Genomic DNA, 17,104 nt, shown 5'->3' with positions numbered 1-17,104 from the left:
ATTGTGCGTGTGTCTGGATGGTTCTGCAAAATCATCCTGTGGAACTAACACTGCTTGCACTTTCAAAGGAGAATATGGGGGTGTCCTTTCTTTTATGCAAATAATAGGATCAGAAATAAACTATTCTGCCATGGACAAAGCAAGGGAAAAAAACAATTATTTTGAAAATTCATAACATTTGGATGTGTGCTAAGGGAATTGTATAGAACAGCAGGGAGACAACACTGGTGAGCAGGGGATATCCTATAACAGAAGGGTCCTGTGTGCGCTATGTGCATCATTATTACTCTAGCAGACTACCTAACAGCCTCTGTCTCAACTGACCAAAATCCACCTGGGATGATATCTTGCTTATTTTTCTGTTTTTAAATCTCTATTATTTCTAGTTATATGCAGTTTTTCATTTAGATCTTATTTGGTGGTGTAAAGAAGATTATTTGGAAGTGATATAATTATAGGGAAAAAATTGGATTCTATAGAATAGTCCTGTAAAACTTGATATCTTAGCAAAATATAAGACAAGACAGGAAGTTTTGTAAATGTTCTGCACCTAAGGCCATCATTCCTAGTGTGTATGGGACAGGGAGAAATAGATCTCTAGCAAACAATAAGGGAAGGAGTATCAGCCAAAAGACCAATTTGTCCTTCATCCTGCACAGAGGCTTGGCTTAGGGAGAGGCTTAGCTTCACAGGACATAAAGCATTTGGACGAAGCATACAAGAGCTGCTGTGGTTTTTTTTATTAATATTATACACCTGCACTGTTTGAAATAAAACCAGAATGACTTTTATTCACAAGGCACATTGAAGAATTGTATATCATGCAAGCATATTTATTATAACTTGATTTTTTTTTTTTTTGTATTTCAAGAAATGCTGCTAAACAAAGGTATTGCATTGCCAAATGTGAATTTCAAACCCTCTGGGGGTAAATGCTACTGAAGCCATTGGGATAGCCCAGTCTAATCAGCATAAGGAGACGGAGCACGTAGAAGGACAACAAAAACATCTGAGACTCCCTCCCCCCACACACCCTCATCCACCCAGCCAGCAAATGGGTAAACTAAAATATTAATATTTGAGAAGGAAAAGTAATCATATCGATTATTTCCTGCAGTTACCCTCCCCCTTACCCCATAAAAATTGGGACCATATCGCTGCGGGACCTTTATCTTGCTAATTGTGGATTAATTTTTGATGAGCACGAAGTGAACAGGTGCAAAGTGTGATTGGGAAATCCGAGACAGACAGTTTTAGTATCTCAATAAGAAGATGGATAGCGATCGGGATATGTATCGTCAGTTCCAGGATTGGTGCCTCAGGACTTATGGGGACTCAGGAAAAACCAAAACAGTGACCCGTAAGAAATATGACCGTATTGTTCAGCTCCTCAACGGCTCAGAGTCTAGCTCCACGGACAATGCCAAATTTAAATTTTGGGTCAAGTCTAAAGGATTCCAGCTTGGAAATACAGATGAGGTCAACCCTGGAGAGAAGCAAGTACTCTACGTTCCTGTTAAAACCACGGTTAGTGCATATGCTAATTTGTCTCCTAGATCACAGGGGAATGGGTGTCAAAGATGTGCAATTGCTATTTCCCCCTGATTTTAGTGTGGCATTTCCTGACATACAAGTTCAGGTAATTCTGTGTGCTGCTTAACAATTGGAGACTGAACCTCTCTCTTGTCCTTTTCTTTGTTTTCATGGTGTACCGAAATTGTCCTGTGTTATTGCCCAGTATGCTATTACAGTATATTGCAATTGATTGCCAGGTATAACTAATAATAGTTAAGATGATACAGTAATTATAGCACGTTTTGTGACAACATATCATATTATATCATGGCATAATGGGCAGTGTTGTGGGATGCATCTGTATGCTGACTGCACTGTCCTGTCTCTTCACTTCTCCAACCCCCTTATACTTTTTATTTGTCTCTCCCAGACAACTAAGGATTATTTGATGTATCGTATATTACCCTGTCTTGATCAATAGAGCACAGTGTCTCTTCACTGGAATAGAGCCACTAGTGGCGCTAACCCCTTTTAACTGGGGTTTTCCTGGGGATTAAAGCATTTCATTGTCACAGTGGATCAAGCTCAGCATACCCTGTCACAAATATTTCTAATGGTACTTATGCAGTTCTGCGTTTTGTGATTGTGAAGGGAAAGCATGGATGGAGAGGATATAGGACCAGATTTGCTATAAGCAAAGTAGGCAGTTGCCTAGGGCATATTTTTCAACTGACTACCTGTCTCACTGGTCAGCTGATGCAACTTTGCAGTTCACTGCTCATTACTTTATATTCAGTGAGCTTCAAGCTTGGCTGCATTAAATAGCTTATGGCCCCTTGTTATAAGGGGACTGCACATGATTGTGGCTCTTTTACAAAGTACAAGTAGGGCAAAAGGCTTCCTAATTCTGAGTGATATGTGCCTAGGGGCTCTAGAGATGTAAATATGGCCCTTCCAAAAAAGGATTTAGCTTTTGCTACGTAATGCTTGCCAGCATCGTATGGCAGCCAAAAGGTTAACCATTAGTCTTTAGGCTTGAGGATGGGTTTCTGAGAACAATTGGTGCTGGGATGGCGTTAAAGCATTACCACTCGGGCAGAACTGAGTCTGCATAGCCAGACAGGCTGACATGCTGCATCGGGAGAGATAAGTTGTTGCTTTCTGATGGATAAAGCTGCACAGTTACATTATGTGAGAAGATGACAGCTGTGGGTCTCAAGTAGGTTTCATCATTAAACTGCTCAGCTGACTTTTATTTCTTATCATTAACAACAGAATTAATATGTTTTTTTTTTCACTGTAAAAATAACCAGACATTGTTTACTGACAATTCATTTTAGCAACTTCCTCTGAGAGTAATCAAGTTAAAAATGTCATAAAATAAATGTAATGTGGATAAGTATAGTCTACATTTTTATTTATAGTGTTCATATATCAAAGTTTTGATATTTTGATTGATGACTAAAAATATTGTTAAGACCTGTGTTAATAATTTACAAAGAGAATCAACATGGAAAGAATATGTGTAGGGCGCTATAGATATTTTATTTGTTTATCAGCCCTATTTACATGCGTAATTGTATTTTCAGTCAATGAAGCTTATATGCATTGCTTGAGTGGTAGAAGAAATAATAAAAAAAATCAGATACTTATAGCTATAGAGACTTGATAAATATCAGCCCTGAGGTTGCTATTACAATATGTCTACTATCAGTAATTAGTCTTTTGGGAGAATTTACTTTTATGCATTCACTTAAGGGGACAAGTCTTTCCCTGTAACCCAGGACACCAATATAAAATGTATGCAATCTGCTGTGAGCCTAGTGCAACCTTATAGTAAGCTTATGTCACCGAGTCCTGCACAGTGGTACATCTAGGGGGTTCTGGATTCATTCATGTAGCACCACCAAATCTCAATGGTGAAAGAGCCTTGAATATGCACAGAAGCCCATTTACGCACATAGTGCTCTAACCTGATCAAGAAAACCTGTAAAAGGGAGGAGGGGAAATCTGAAAAATAAAGACACAACCAGGTTGTAGAAGGTGAAATGCATATCATATCCCACCCTCTACCCTTGATATTCAGCTTTGATGTTACCTTTATAAATGGTCCCAAATGTATTGGTTAAGATCCACCCTAGTCTTGCATTAAATTAATTTAGCATATTCCTATTGAAATATTATATATATTTTTTATTTATTTTTTCTGTAAAGTTTAAAGGGCCTTTTTACACTCATTTTTTCTTTGCATAAATATTTTGTAGAAGATCTATTTATATAGCCCATAAAGTTTTTTTAAAAAAAAAATGTATAGTTTTGCTTATTTTTTTAATAACATTGCTCTGATTTTCAGACTCCTAACCAAGCCCCAAAGTTTTATGTGAATACCGTCAGCTACCTTCTCCAGCTTGCTCCTGTTTGTGTAAAGGGTCTTTTCATATGCAAAAGAAGGGGGAGGGGGGAGTGTCTTATTTCCCATTTGCAGTGGGCTTTCCAGCTACCTTTTCAACAGAGGTAAACTGAGAGCTTCTAAGTAATTTTTTAAACAGTTTTATACTGGATTTTTATATCAGTATCTGTGCATTTAATTATTTATAGTAGTGTCTGTTACATTCAGTTATATGAAAATGAGTGTATACTGTCCCGTTAACGTTCTATTATACCAATTAAAAACTTTAAAACTAAGCTAAATATTGCAGAAACCCCCTGCAAGTCAGATTCTCGTGTCCTGTATTTTATTTGATTGTTTATTATTTTGTGCACAAGAGTAAAGTAATCATCCAATTCTATGGACGCATTAGAGACTGCAAGCTTTTACAGAATATAACAAACACGTCCCCATCTACTGATTCAAAACATGTTATAAAGTCTAATTTCCAGTTCTACTGTGCATAAATCTTCTAGTAAATGTATTTGCAGTGTTATTCAGCTCCCTTCTTCCCATGGAGCATGCCACTCCCCCCTCCGTGTATCTTCAGCTCCTTCCTTTCCCCTCCGTGTAGCTTCAGCTTGCTATTAGCTAAAACAACAGTTCCTCTAGCCGGGCACCCAATAGTGCAGAGTCAGACGTATTTCTTCTAACTTAGAAAAAGTTTTCAGTTCTTTGAACTGAATACAATGCATGCACAAACGGAATATTTATTTATATAAATATGAGGCACATATGAAAAATGTTTATACAGCTAATTACAGCACTCACTTAGCACCACTGTGAGAGATCATTCTGGTACTCTTTCTCTAAACTTAATAACATTATCTGCCATGTGCATCACGTGACTGCTGTGCCTGTGAGCAACGTGCGTTACAACATGGCAGCACACATAGCAGCACTGAGCTCAGTATCACCATTCTGTTTAACAACACTCTTCTTGAATACAATAGGGGTAAGCTGCACAGACTGCCTAAAAATCCTTTATTACTACATTTGTAGTAGATTTATGGACTGACAGCAGAAGTTAGTTTGCAGAATCTGCATCAGGTGTTTAGTGTTCCTTTAACTCCTCCGTCAGTTTTCACTGATGTCCAGCAAGGCACTGTAGGGAGTTGTGGCGTGACCAGGGTGACACCATCAGAGGAGATTAATTCCTGCTTGATGGTGTCAAGGAACACCAACATCTCGTCGACCACCAGTGGTCCATGGACCACTGGTTGGCGACCGCTGCTTTAAAACATTACATTTTAAATACAGCTGACATTTATCCCTTTATTAAAGAGACAGTAAAGTAAACGTTCCAATGTTTTCTCTTATTGAATTTGCTTTGTTATCTGGGCATCCTTTGCTGAAGTGCAAAACTACGCAGGCTGAGGAGCCACAATGCACTGCTGGGAGCTACGTAGCTAAACATATAAGGCAAGACATTGACAACAGGCATACAAAAATAGCTCAAAGTGAGTGGTTACTCGGGGCACAGTAAACACACATGCAGTGAGATGCTAAAATCCATTTTGGAGTTACACTAGAAATGTTTGTTGGCAAAAAACTATGACCTTTAACATACTTGGGGAAAATATGGTTTACTGTCCCTGTAAGTTTACCTCCATACAAGGTTTCAAGAAAATCCTCTTGTTGCATCTTTCTGTAGGAATAACAAAAGTTTATCATTATTCCTTTTGGAAATTTTTATTTTATTTATTTTTTTTGTATCAAAATCTACTATTTGTCCGACTTGCTTCAAATGTGAAAGGTTGCTTGAAATAGCTTGAGTGTCAAATTCATATAATCAGATCCGAAATTGAAACAATATTTTAGATGGACTTTAATTCACCTATTCTAATGAAGATACACTGTAACTTTTTAATATAGCAATGACATTCTAATACCCTGTACTCTGGCCGCCCACTTCAAAAGTCTTTTTTTGGGAGCTAACGGTTTGAACTGTTCTTCAATCGGTGCTCTAGCCATACGGCACACACACAGTTTTTATTTGTAGCTAGAGCACCGATTCGAGAACAGTTCAAACAGTTAGATTAGAAAAAGATTACTTTTGAAGTTGGCAGCCGAGCGCAGGGTATTAGAATTTCATTGCTATATTAAAAAAGTAAGTTATAGTGTATCTTCATTAGAATGGATGAATGAAACTCTCTCTAAAATATTGTTTCCATTCCTGATCTGATTATACGAATTGGAAACTTTACAGTCACTTTTTAAGTACCTTGACTGCTCTGCACCCTCAGCTAGTGCTAAAGAATACTGTACTGTATTGCATTGCAATATGTTTAGTCTTATTTTGCATATTTGAAAGAGCCTTCTAGGAATTCCTTGCCATAAATATCCATAATGCAATCAAGAGAATTGAAAGAAGTCCTATTTTTCATTGAGAATATTCAAACCAAAGTCTTTTGCTTATTATTTAATATACAAATGTGTGTTTTTACAAACTGATAATAAGGTCTTCTGTAAGATCGGATGTTTTACTTTTTTGGTTTTTAGATTAATATTGAGATATTAAAAAAAGTTGTAAGCTGTTGGGAGTTGCAGACCTTTCCCTGGACATTTAGCTTTGTTAGTGGTATCTCATATAACATCATAAACTGCAATCTGAATTATATTACTGGTCACATGACATATTACCTGAAAACCTTTTAAAAATGGCATTTCATGAAACAGTATTTGCTTTGGTTTAGGGTAGATAAGAAAGCTACAAACTGCAACTATTGCTAGACGTAGAAGAGTTTGGATGTGGAGAGATGTATTTCATTTACAAAAGTGTCAAACTTATTTTGTTCTTTCAATGTTGATTATATTATGTTGCATACATTTAGGCCTAGATTACAAGTGGAGCGATATTGCAGGGTGTGCTATCAGTATCGCTGGACCACAGTAAGATTAGCCCCCAATCTGGTATTACAAGTCCATGGTAAAACTCAATTGCCAGAGAATGTTTACCATGGTGGACTTCTGTTTAGCATGCCCTATTCTTTTAATAGATATAGCAGCCATGGTAAACATCTCGGATGTTACAAGATAATAGTTTTTAGTTGAACTTGAGCGCATACACATAACAGCGCTAACAAAAGTTAGCATGACTTAAGAACTGAAGTAAAGTGTTAGGGCTAGACAAAAAGTATAATAAATCACATGGAAAACATATATATATATATATATATATATATATATATAATCAAAGTCCATAGGGCACTGCACACACTTTCAAAAAGTTAAACTGCCCGGGTGCATTCAAAGATAAGCATATACACAACAAATAGGAGCGCACTCGCCGGGTCTTAATTAAATATGTTTAATCAAAGTGACGTTTCGGGGTTGTTAGCCCCGTCCTCAGACCATTACCAATGGTCTGAGGACGGGGCTAACAACCCCGAAATGTCACTTTGATTAAACATATTTAATTAAGACCCGGCGAGTGCGCTCCTATTTGTTGTATATGTATATATATATATATATATATATATATATATATATATATATATATATATATATATATATATACATACAGGTATACCTCACTTTACAGCGCTTCGCTAATACAGTGCTTTGTGGAGCTGAAGTTCAACCTCCAAGGATTTTGAAATAGTGCTGTAATTATCGTGAGATTGCGAGAAAAGTGACTGGCACCATTTTGTTATGCGCAGTTCACTTCTCTTACTGCTTTACAGTGCAATCTGTGTCTCAGTGTCATAGTCTGGCAAATTTTACTACAGTAATTGACAATATGTTACAGGTACAGTATTTATTGAATACTGTGCTGTGCTAGTGTTAAATTAAACGTAGCACTATTGCACCCCTAATTTATGTTAGTTCAAACATGTTTAAGTTTTTAGACACACTGGCAAGTGAAAAGAAAGCTAAAACTGCCTTGTTTCACTTTAAAGGGACATTATACACTCATTTTTTCTTTGCATAAATGTTTTGTAGATAATCTATTTATATAGCCCATAAAGTTTTTTTTTTAAAATTAATGTATAGTTTTGCTTATTTTTAAATAACATTGCTCTGATTTTCAGACTCCTAACCAAGCCCCAAAGTTTTATGTGAATACGCTCGACTACCTACTCCAGCTTGCTCCTGTTTGTGTAAAGGGTCTTTTCATATGCAAAAGAAGGGGGAGGGGGGGAGTGTCTTATTTGTCACTTGCAGTGGGCTTTCCAGCTACCTTTTCAACAGAGCCAAACTGACAGCTTCTAAGTAAGTTTTTAAACAGTTTTATACTGGATTTTTATATCAGTATCTGTGCATATTATTCTTTATAGTAGTGTCTATTACATGCAGTTATATGAAAATGAGTGTATACTGTCCCTTTAAGGCGGTTTTCACTTTACAGCGGGGCTCCGGTCCCTAACCCGATGTATGAGCGAGGTATACCTGTATATATATATAAAATATAAGTTTATTATTGAAATAAGTGAATATGTTTTTATTATCAGAAATACTTGAAATTCTTTTGTTCTTCACTTAGAGTTTTTATTTTAAAATTTTATGTTATTTGATATATTTTTAAATATAATTATCTATATGTAAATATATATACAATACATATATATATATATATATATTCATATAGATACTGTATATAGTTATAGTTTGACAGTTTTTCACCACTAGAGGGCGTTAGTTCATGTGTTTCACATAGATAACTGAGCTCAGGCACGTGAAGCTCCCAGGAGTCGGCACTGAATGGCTAAAAATGCAAGTCTGTCAAAAGAACTGAAATAAGGGGGCAGTTTGCAGAGGCATAGATACAAGGTAATCACAGAGGTAAAAAGTATATTATGATATCTGTGTTGGTTATGCAAAACTGGGGAGTGGGTAATAAAGGGATTTTCTACCTTTTTAAACAGCAACAATTCTGGTGTTTACTGTCCCTTTAATAATGGTTGTATCTGTAGGGAAGTGCGCTAGATAAGCTGGGCAGTGTTATTCTTTGTTCAGTTGTACAGGTACAGTGAATGTGTTAGTGTTTCCCATTGCCAGATCATTTGCACATTGTTACTGCTCGGTGATAAGGTGCTAGTACATCTGTGTATTATTGCGGTATCTGTATAATCACAAGCCAGTAATAGAAAAAAGTATTTTAAAGGACCAGTAAAACACAGTAGATTTGCATAATCAACAAATGCAAGATAACAAGACAATACAATAGCATTTACTCTGAATTTCAAGTGAGTAGTAGATTTTTTTTATAAAAAATTGCAAAGTTATGTACATTTCCACTCCCCCTGTACCATGTGATAGCAATCAGCCAATAACAAATGCATATACGTGTAGTGTGTGATTTCTTGCACATGCTCAGTAGGAGCTGGTGACTCAAAAAGTGTAAATATAAAAGACTGTGCACATTTTTTTTAATGGAAGTAAATTGGAAAGTTGTTTAAAATTGCATGCTGTATCTGAATCATGAAAATTTAATTTGACCTGAGTGTCCCTATATATATATACTTCTATTATCCAGTCTGCTTTATTATCTTGGTATCCTTTGTTGAAGAAGCAAGAGTGCACTGCTGGGATCTAGCTCAACACATCAGGTGAGCCAATGACACAGGCATATATGTGCAGCAACCAATCAGCAGATTTTCAACAAAGGATACCAAGAGAACAGAGCAAATTAGATAATAGAGGTAAACTGCTCTGTCTGATTCATGAACTTTTAATTTAGACTTTACTGTCCCTTCCCTTTAAGAATACCATCAAGTCTTAAAGGGACAGTCAACACAAAAATTGTTATTGTTTAAAAGATAGATAATGCCTTACTAACCTCACCAGGGTTAGCCCCCCATATTCAAAATTTTAACAAATGATTATTCCATTTGTTAGATCTTTGTTAGATCAGGTTAGATCAACTGTTTTTTTCGTTAGTTCTACTCTAAAATATGAAATATTAACAATCTTTTTCAGGGGGGGCTAACCCGTAGCCAGCCCCCCCTCAACTGAAATATGGACCAAATTTGATTGATTTTGATAGATATACGTTAGCTCAGGTTAGATCAACTGTTTCTTTTCGTTAGATCTATCACGCAAGCGGCGGTATTCACAATCCTAGGTAGTGTGCGGGGGAGGGGTGATCCCCGGATTAGCCCCCCTCAACTGAAATCTGGACCAAATTTGATTGATTTTGATAGATATACGTTAGATCAGGTTAGATCAACTGTTTTTTTTTCCGTTAGATCCATCACGCAAGCGGCAGTATTCACAATCCTAGTTTGTGTGCGGGGGAGGGGTGATCCCCGGGTTAGCCCCCCTCAACTGAAATCTGGACCAAATTGTATTGATTTTGATAGATATACGTTCGATCAGGTTAGATCAACTGTTTTTTTTCGTTAGATCTATCACACAAGCGGCTGTATTCACAATCCTATTTTGTGTGCGGGGGAGGGTGATCACTGGGCTAGCCCCCCCTCAACTGAAATCTAGACCAAATTTTATTGATTTTGATAGATATACGTTAGATCAGGTTAGATCAACTGTTTTTTTTCCGTTAGATCTATCACGTAAGCGGCGGTATTCACAATCCTATTTGTGTGTGGGGAGGGGTGGTCCCTAGGTTAGCCCCCCTCAACTAAAATCTGGACCAAATTTTATTGAATTTGATAAATATACGTTACATCAGGTTAGATCAACTGTTTGTTTTCGTTAGATCTATCACGCAAGAGGTGGTATTCGGTAGCATGCAGGAGCGCATGTCCATGCACAGACCAGTCAGTGCTTTTGCACGCACTGTGTCCATTTGGCCTGTGAGGGACGTTATTATAACCCTGCCCCAAAGCTCTGCTCAAGACCAAGAGACATCCAGCAGTGACAAACTACGCCCCCCCCCCCACATACCACCATGGTGTAGGAAGCAGGGAATGGAAGATTATTCTTCACTTTATGGGATTATTTTATAGTATACATTTGTCCTGTAACAGAAGAAATACATTCTTTAGTATTGTGGTCTATAAAATTACAAGTAATGCATCTCCTATTATCACATTTAATATTGCTGATTTTATTATAATAAGTATTAACTTTCATATCTCTTACATCTTGATGTAAGAAATATGGAAGTTAATACTTTATGAGATTAGCCCTCCTTCATCTCCAAGGATCCCACTGGTGAACCTTCCCCAGGTATGGAACAAAGAAGAAGATTTGCTGAAGATGCTATGTAACACATTTCTTATGATGCACAGCCAGCATGATGGGAGGTTTTGTGCTGGCTTAGAATAATGGGAATTATTATAAGTAGGGTGACCATATTGCCGCTTTAAAAAGGGACACATATGAAAAATACATATGTCAGGGTTCTTATACAAAACATTTATTTAAACAGCCCGAAAACAGTCCTGACATACAGTAAGTATTTTTCATATGTGTCCCTTTTTAAAGTGGCAATATGGCCACCCTAGTTATAAGTGATATTTGATACTTAAATAATAATCAGTGTATAACATCTTCTTTGATTGGATAATAATTTTCACTCCAGCCAGAACAGTTATCAAATAAACACTTCCTGTTAGAATTAAGCATCTGTGTGACCACTACAGTAACTAAATGTTAAGATGGGTATTGGTTTACTGTGCATAGGATATTTATATGCAAGGAAGAAATTAACTTCTTTTGTTTTATTTGTTTATGAGCGTGGATATGCATATAAATGTGTGCATGTTTGTATGACCTTAAATAAATAATTTATTTATAAAAATATGTGCATAGAATTGGGTGTTATGTTCATGAAGGGTGACTTATTTTCACAAGTGCATAACAGCAAAAGTGCTTGGTACTTGCAATAACAGCCCTAAAAATTTCAAGGTTACCATTAGTAGTCTTTTTTTTATTTTTTGTGATTGAATTGTCATAAGGCAGCTCATTTATTCACAGACATGGCTTAGTAATCCTTTTAGTGCTAGCTGTGTGTCCAATGCATTGCAAAGTCTCTGACCGTCAAACAGTTAAATAGAACATGATATGCAACAGTGATAGAATGCACAAACATCTCAGTTCATCTCGGTGTTAATAGCATGCCTACTAACATTCGCTGCTGGTAATGCTCAACAAAGCAGGGGTGGGGTTATGTGACATCACAAAATGCAGCTTGACCCCATATAAGTGACTCCCAACCTCTCTGGTGTTGGCTGAGGCATGACCACCCTAGCCCTGGGGTCCACCTGATGGAAAACAGAAGGAAACCCAAGACCATTATCCAGCATTTTTTTTTAAATTAAAGACTAGAGGCTAGATTACATTGAACGTTCAGGGCTTCTACACCAGTTCTTGCGCAGCACAGCAGTTACGGTGTATTTCTTTTACTACGCGCACATTTTTTCGATGTAATCCTATTGAAAAAATGCGCATGTAGTAAAAGAAATACGCTCGTAACTGCGTAAGACGTTTGTGAAGTTGGCACCCCATGTTTGTAAGAACTGAATACAAATATACCATTTGTGCTATGTTTGTGCTGATTTGTGCTGCAAAAACTAACGTTTGGTTTGGTTTAGGAGATATTGCACATTATTTTTTATGAAACTCCGCCAACTTTGCACCCCATGTTATTACATTTTTAAAAAAAATATACCATTTGTTTGTGCTGCGTTTGTGATGATTTGTTCTGGAAAGACAAACATTTGTGCCGGTTTAGTTTAGAAAATATAGCGCATTATATTTGCTGAAACTCAGCCCACTTGTTTTAAAAACAAAAATATAATTTGTTTGTGCTGCGTTTCTGCTGATTTGTGTTGCAAAAACAAATGTTTCTGCCCGTTTGGTTTCGGAGATATTGTACATTACATTTGCTGAAACTCCGCCCACTTTGCACCCCAATTTATTAAATTTTAAAAACAAATATACCATTTGTTTGTGCTGCATTTTTGTGCTGATGTGTTCTGCAAAAACTAACGTTTGTTCCGATTTGGTTTTGGAGATATTGCGCATTATTTTTTATGAAACCCCGCCCACTTTGCGCCCCATGATATTAAATTTTAAAAACAAATATACCATTTGTTTGTGCTGCGTTTGTGCTGATTTGTGCTGCAAAAACTAACGTTTGTGCTGGTTTTGTTTAGGAGATATTGCGCATTATTTTTTATGAAACCCTCCCACTTTGCACCCCATGATATTACATTTTAAAAACAAATATACCATTTCTTTGTACTACGTTTGTGCTGATTTGTGCTGCAAAAACTAACGTTTGTGCCGGTTTTGTTAAGGAGATATCGTGCATTATTTTTTAATGAAACACCGCCCACTTTGCACCCCATGTTATTATTATTTTTTTTTTAATATACACTTCGTTTGTGCTGCTTTTTTGCTGATTTGTGCTGCAAAAACGAACGTTTGTGCCAGTTTGGTTGAGGAGATATTGCGCATTATTTTTGATGAAACCCACCCCGTTGCACCCCATGTTATTACATTTTAAAAATTATTATACCATTAGTTTGTGCTGCGTTTGTGCCGCAAAAGCAAATGTTTGTTCTGGTTTTGTTTAGGAGATATTGCGCATATAGTTTAGGAAACCCCCCCAATTTGCACCTTGTGTTATTACATTTTAAAAACAAATATACAATTTGTTTGTGCGGAGGGCTTACATTTTCAATTAAGTAGTGAGTTTCTACTTATTCACTTTACAGTTATATTACTTAAGCTATGGTTTGGTCTCCTTCACATCCACTACGCTTCAATAACCCCATGTATGCCGTATAAACCAGTATGTTACCATGTTAATACCTTAGTGCCCAGGGCACTATACAGAGCGCATCCTCCTTGTTTTCTGTTACCGGCGGCCTACTCTGCCTCATTAGAAATCTGGCCCTGTTAGTGCCACATTAACCTCTCGGGTGCAATGTTAATCCCCTTACATTAAACTTTCTGGTGCAGTGTTAATCACTGGTTTTCTATATTTCCCCTAAAAAACATCCACAAATTGTCTCTATCCAGAACAATAGAGTATTTTTATTTACAATTAATTACTGGATGCAGACTGAGGATACATGTCCTAACATATGTGTAATACCTCAGTAGGCAAAACCACACAGATAACTAAAATATTATGTGCAATATCCACCAATTCGGCACAAACAGGGACCAAATGAATATAATTATATGTAACATTTAATAACATAAAGTGTAAAGTCAGTGGGGATTGATAACATATAATATGCAGTATCTTCGAAACGAAATTGACACAAATGTTTATTTTTGTTGTACAAATCAGCACAAACTAATGGTATGTTTGTTATTTAAATTTAATAACATGGGTGCAAAGTGGGCGGTGCTTGAGATTACATCATCTAAAAATCTTGAATGTCCATTATCTCAGAAACCAAACTGGCACAAACGTTTGTTTTTGCAGCACAAATCAGCACAAACACAGCACAAACAAATGGAATATTTGTTTTTAAAATTTAATAACATGGGGTGCAAAGTGGGCAGAGTTTCAGCAAATATAATGCGCAATAGCTCTGAAACCAAACCGGCACAAATGTTAATTTTTGTGGCACAAATCATCACAAACGTAGCACAAACAAAGAGTATATTTGTTTTTAAAATTTCATAACATGGGGCGCAAAGTGGGCGTGGTTTCATAAAATCCTCATCCAAACCGGCACAAACGGTCGTTTTTGCAACAAAAATCAGCACAAGTGCAGAACAAACAAATGGTATATTTGTTTTTAAAATTTAATTACATGGGGTGCAAAGTGGGCGGTGCTTGAGATTACATCATCTAAAAATCTTGAATGTTTATTATTTCAGAAACCAAACTGGCACAGTTTGTTTTTGCAGTACAAATCAGCACAAATGCAGCACAAACAAATGGAATATTTGTTTTTAAAATTTAATAACATGGGGTGCAAAATGGGCGGAGTTTCAGCAAATATAATGTGCAATAGCTCCGAAACCAAACCGGCACAATCGTTCATTTTTGTGGCACATATCATCACAAATGTAGCACAAACAAAGAGTATATTTGTTTTTAAAATGTCATAACATGGGGCGCAAGGTGGGTGTGGTTTCATCAAATTTAATGAGAAATATCTCCTCAACCAAACTTGCACAAACGGTCGTTTTTGCAACAAAAATCTGCACAAGTGCAGCACAAACAAATGGTATATTTGTTTTTAAAATTTAATAACATGAGGCGTAAAGTGGGCGGGGTTTCATAAAAAATAGTGAGCAATATCTTCTAAACCAAACCGGCACAAACGTTAGTTTTTGCAGAACACATCAGCACAAAAATGCAGCACAAACAAATGGTATATTTGTTTAATAACATGGGGTGCAAATTTAATAACATGGGGCGGAGTTTCATTAAAAAATAATGTGCAATATCTCCTAAACCAAACGTTAGTTTTTGCAGCACAAATCAGCACAAACATAGCACAAATGGTATATTTGTATTCAGTTTTTACAAACATGTAGTGCCAACTTCACAAACGTCTTGCGCTGCGCAGCAGTTATGAGCGTATTTCTTTCCCTACATGCACATCTTTTTACAAATTTGCGCGTAGTAAAAGAAATACACCGTGACTGCTGTGTTTCGCAAGAACTGGCGTAGAAGCCCTGTGCGTGCCATGTAATCTAGCCTCTAGTCTTTAATTTAAAAAAAATGGTGGATAAAGGTATTGGGTTTCCTTCTGTTTTCCATCAGGTGGACCCCAGGGCTAGGGTGGTCATGTCTCAGCCAACACCAGAGAGGTTGGGAGTCACTTAGATGGGGTCAAGCTGCATTTCGTGATGTCACATAACCCCACCCCTGCTTTGTTGAGCATTACCAGCAGCGAATGTTAGTAGGCATGCTATTAACACCGAGATGAACTGAGATGTTTGTGCATTCTATCATTGTTGCATATCATGTTCTATTTAACTGTTTGACGGTCAGAGACTTTGCAATGCATTGGACACACAGCTAGCACTAAAAGGATTACTAAGCCATGTCTGCGAATAAATAAGCTGCCTTATGACAATTCAATCACAAAAAATAAAAAAAAAAGACTACTAATGGTAACCTGGACATTTTTAGGGCTGTTATTGCAAGTACCAAGCACTTTTGCTGTTGTGAAAATAAGTCACCCTTCATGAACATAACACCCAATTCTATGCACATATTTTTATAAATAAATTATTTATTTAAGGTCATACAAACATGCACACATTTATATGCATATCCACGCTCATAAACAAATAAAAGAAAAGAAGTTAATTTCTTCCTTGCATATAAATATCATATGCACAGTAAACCAATACCTACCTTAACATTTAGTTACTGTAGTGGTCACACAGATGCTTAATTCTAACAGGAAGTGTTTATTTGATAACTGTTCTGGCTGGAGGGATAATTATTATGCAATCAAAGAAGATGTTATACACTGATTATTATTTAAGTTTCAAATATCACTTATAACTTAGTTGTGGACTATAATTCCAATTATTCTAAGCCAGCACAAAACCTCCCATCATGCTGTGTTGCATAGCATCTTCAACAAGTCTTCTTCTTTGTTCCATACCTGGGGAAGGTTCACCAGTGTGATCCATGGAGATGAAGGAGGGCTAATCTCATAAAGTATTAACTTCCATATTTCTTACATCAAGATGTAAGAGATATGAAAGTTAAAGGGACAGTTTACTCAAAATTTTTCTCCCCTTTAATTTGTTCCCAATGATCCACTTTACCTGCTGGAGTGTATTAAATTGTTTACAAGTAGCTCCTTTACCCTTATATTGGCATTTGAAATTGTTGATTTAGCATGTGGTATCCCCACCTATTCTGAAAGTTTGTGGCCGCAGGTCCCAGCTATAGATAAGCTTTGTAAACACAGCCAGCAGAAGAAATTATACTCCCAGTGGGATATAGCAGAGATAAGGTAATAAAATGTTGATTTTCCATTGTTCTCTCCAAGTATTGGTGATTGTTTTATGGACAGATATAAGATAAAGAAGCAGGTATATGTACACAATGCGATACAGTAATGAGATCTGATTATACCTACAAGCTCAACCCATTGTATTAGGTTGTTGCTTCAAAACACAAAATCAGAGCTTTAATATACACAAAAAAACATAAAAAGCTATTTTTCATACATTTTTTTTCTCTGCAGTTGGTAAAAAAAGCAATTGTAAACACACTAAGTGAAAAACTATTTTTCAGTATACTGTCCCTTTAAT

The 17,104-nt window shown here is 36.6% G+C and overlaps 1 protein-coding gene across 7 annotated transcripts in view; it reads left to right on the top strand.

The window, feature by feature from the left end:
- Positions 1 to 1,272: 1,272 nt before the first annotated feature.
- The window catches only part of NOL4 (nucleolar protein 4), a 665,641-nt gene continuing 649,809 nt past the window's right edge, over positions 1,273 to 17,104 (top strand). For all 7 annotated transcript variants that reach the window (XM_053715015.1, XM_053715014.1, XM_053715011.1 and 4 more), the window contains exon 1: positions 1,273 to 1,527. In XM_053715015.1, coding sequence (XP_053570990.1) covers positions 1,273 to 1,527 — 255 coding nt within the window. The remainder of the gene's footprint in view (positions 1,528 to 17,104) is intronic.

The sequence above is a fragment of the Bombina bombina genome, chromosome 5 (assembly GCF_027579735.1).
Source record: "Bombina bombina isolate aBomBom1 chromosome 5, aBomBom1.pri, whole genome shotgun sequence".
NCBI classification, from domain to species: Eukaryota; Metazoa; Chordata; class Amphibia; order Anura; family Bombinatoridae; genus Bombina; species Bombina bombina.
The sequence above is the reverse complement of the archived record's forward strand: the minus strand, read 5'-3'. Positions and strand labels throughout refer to the sequence as shown.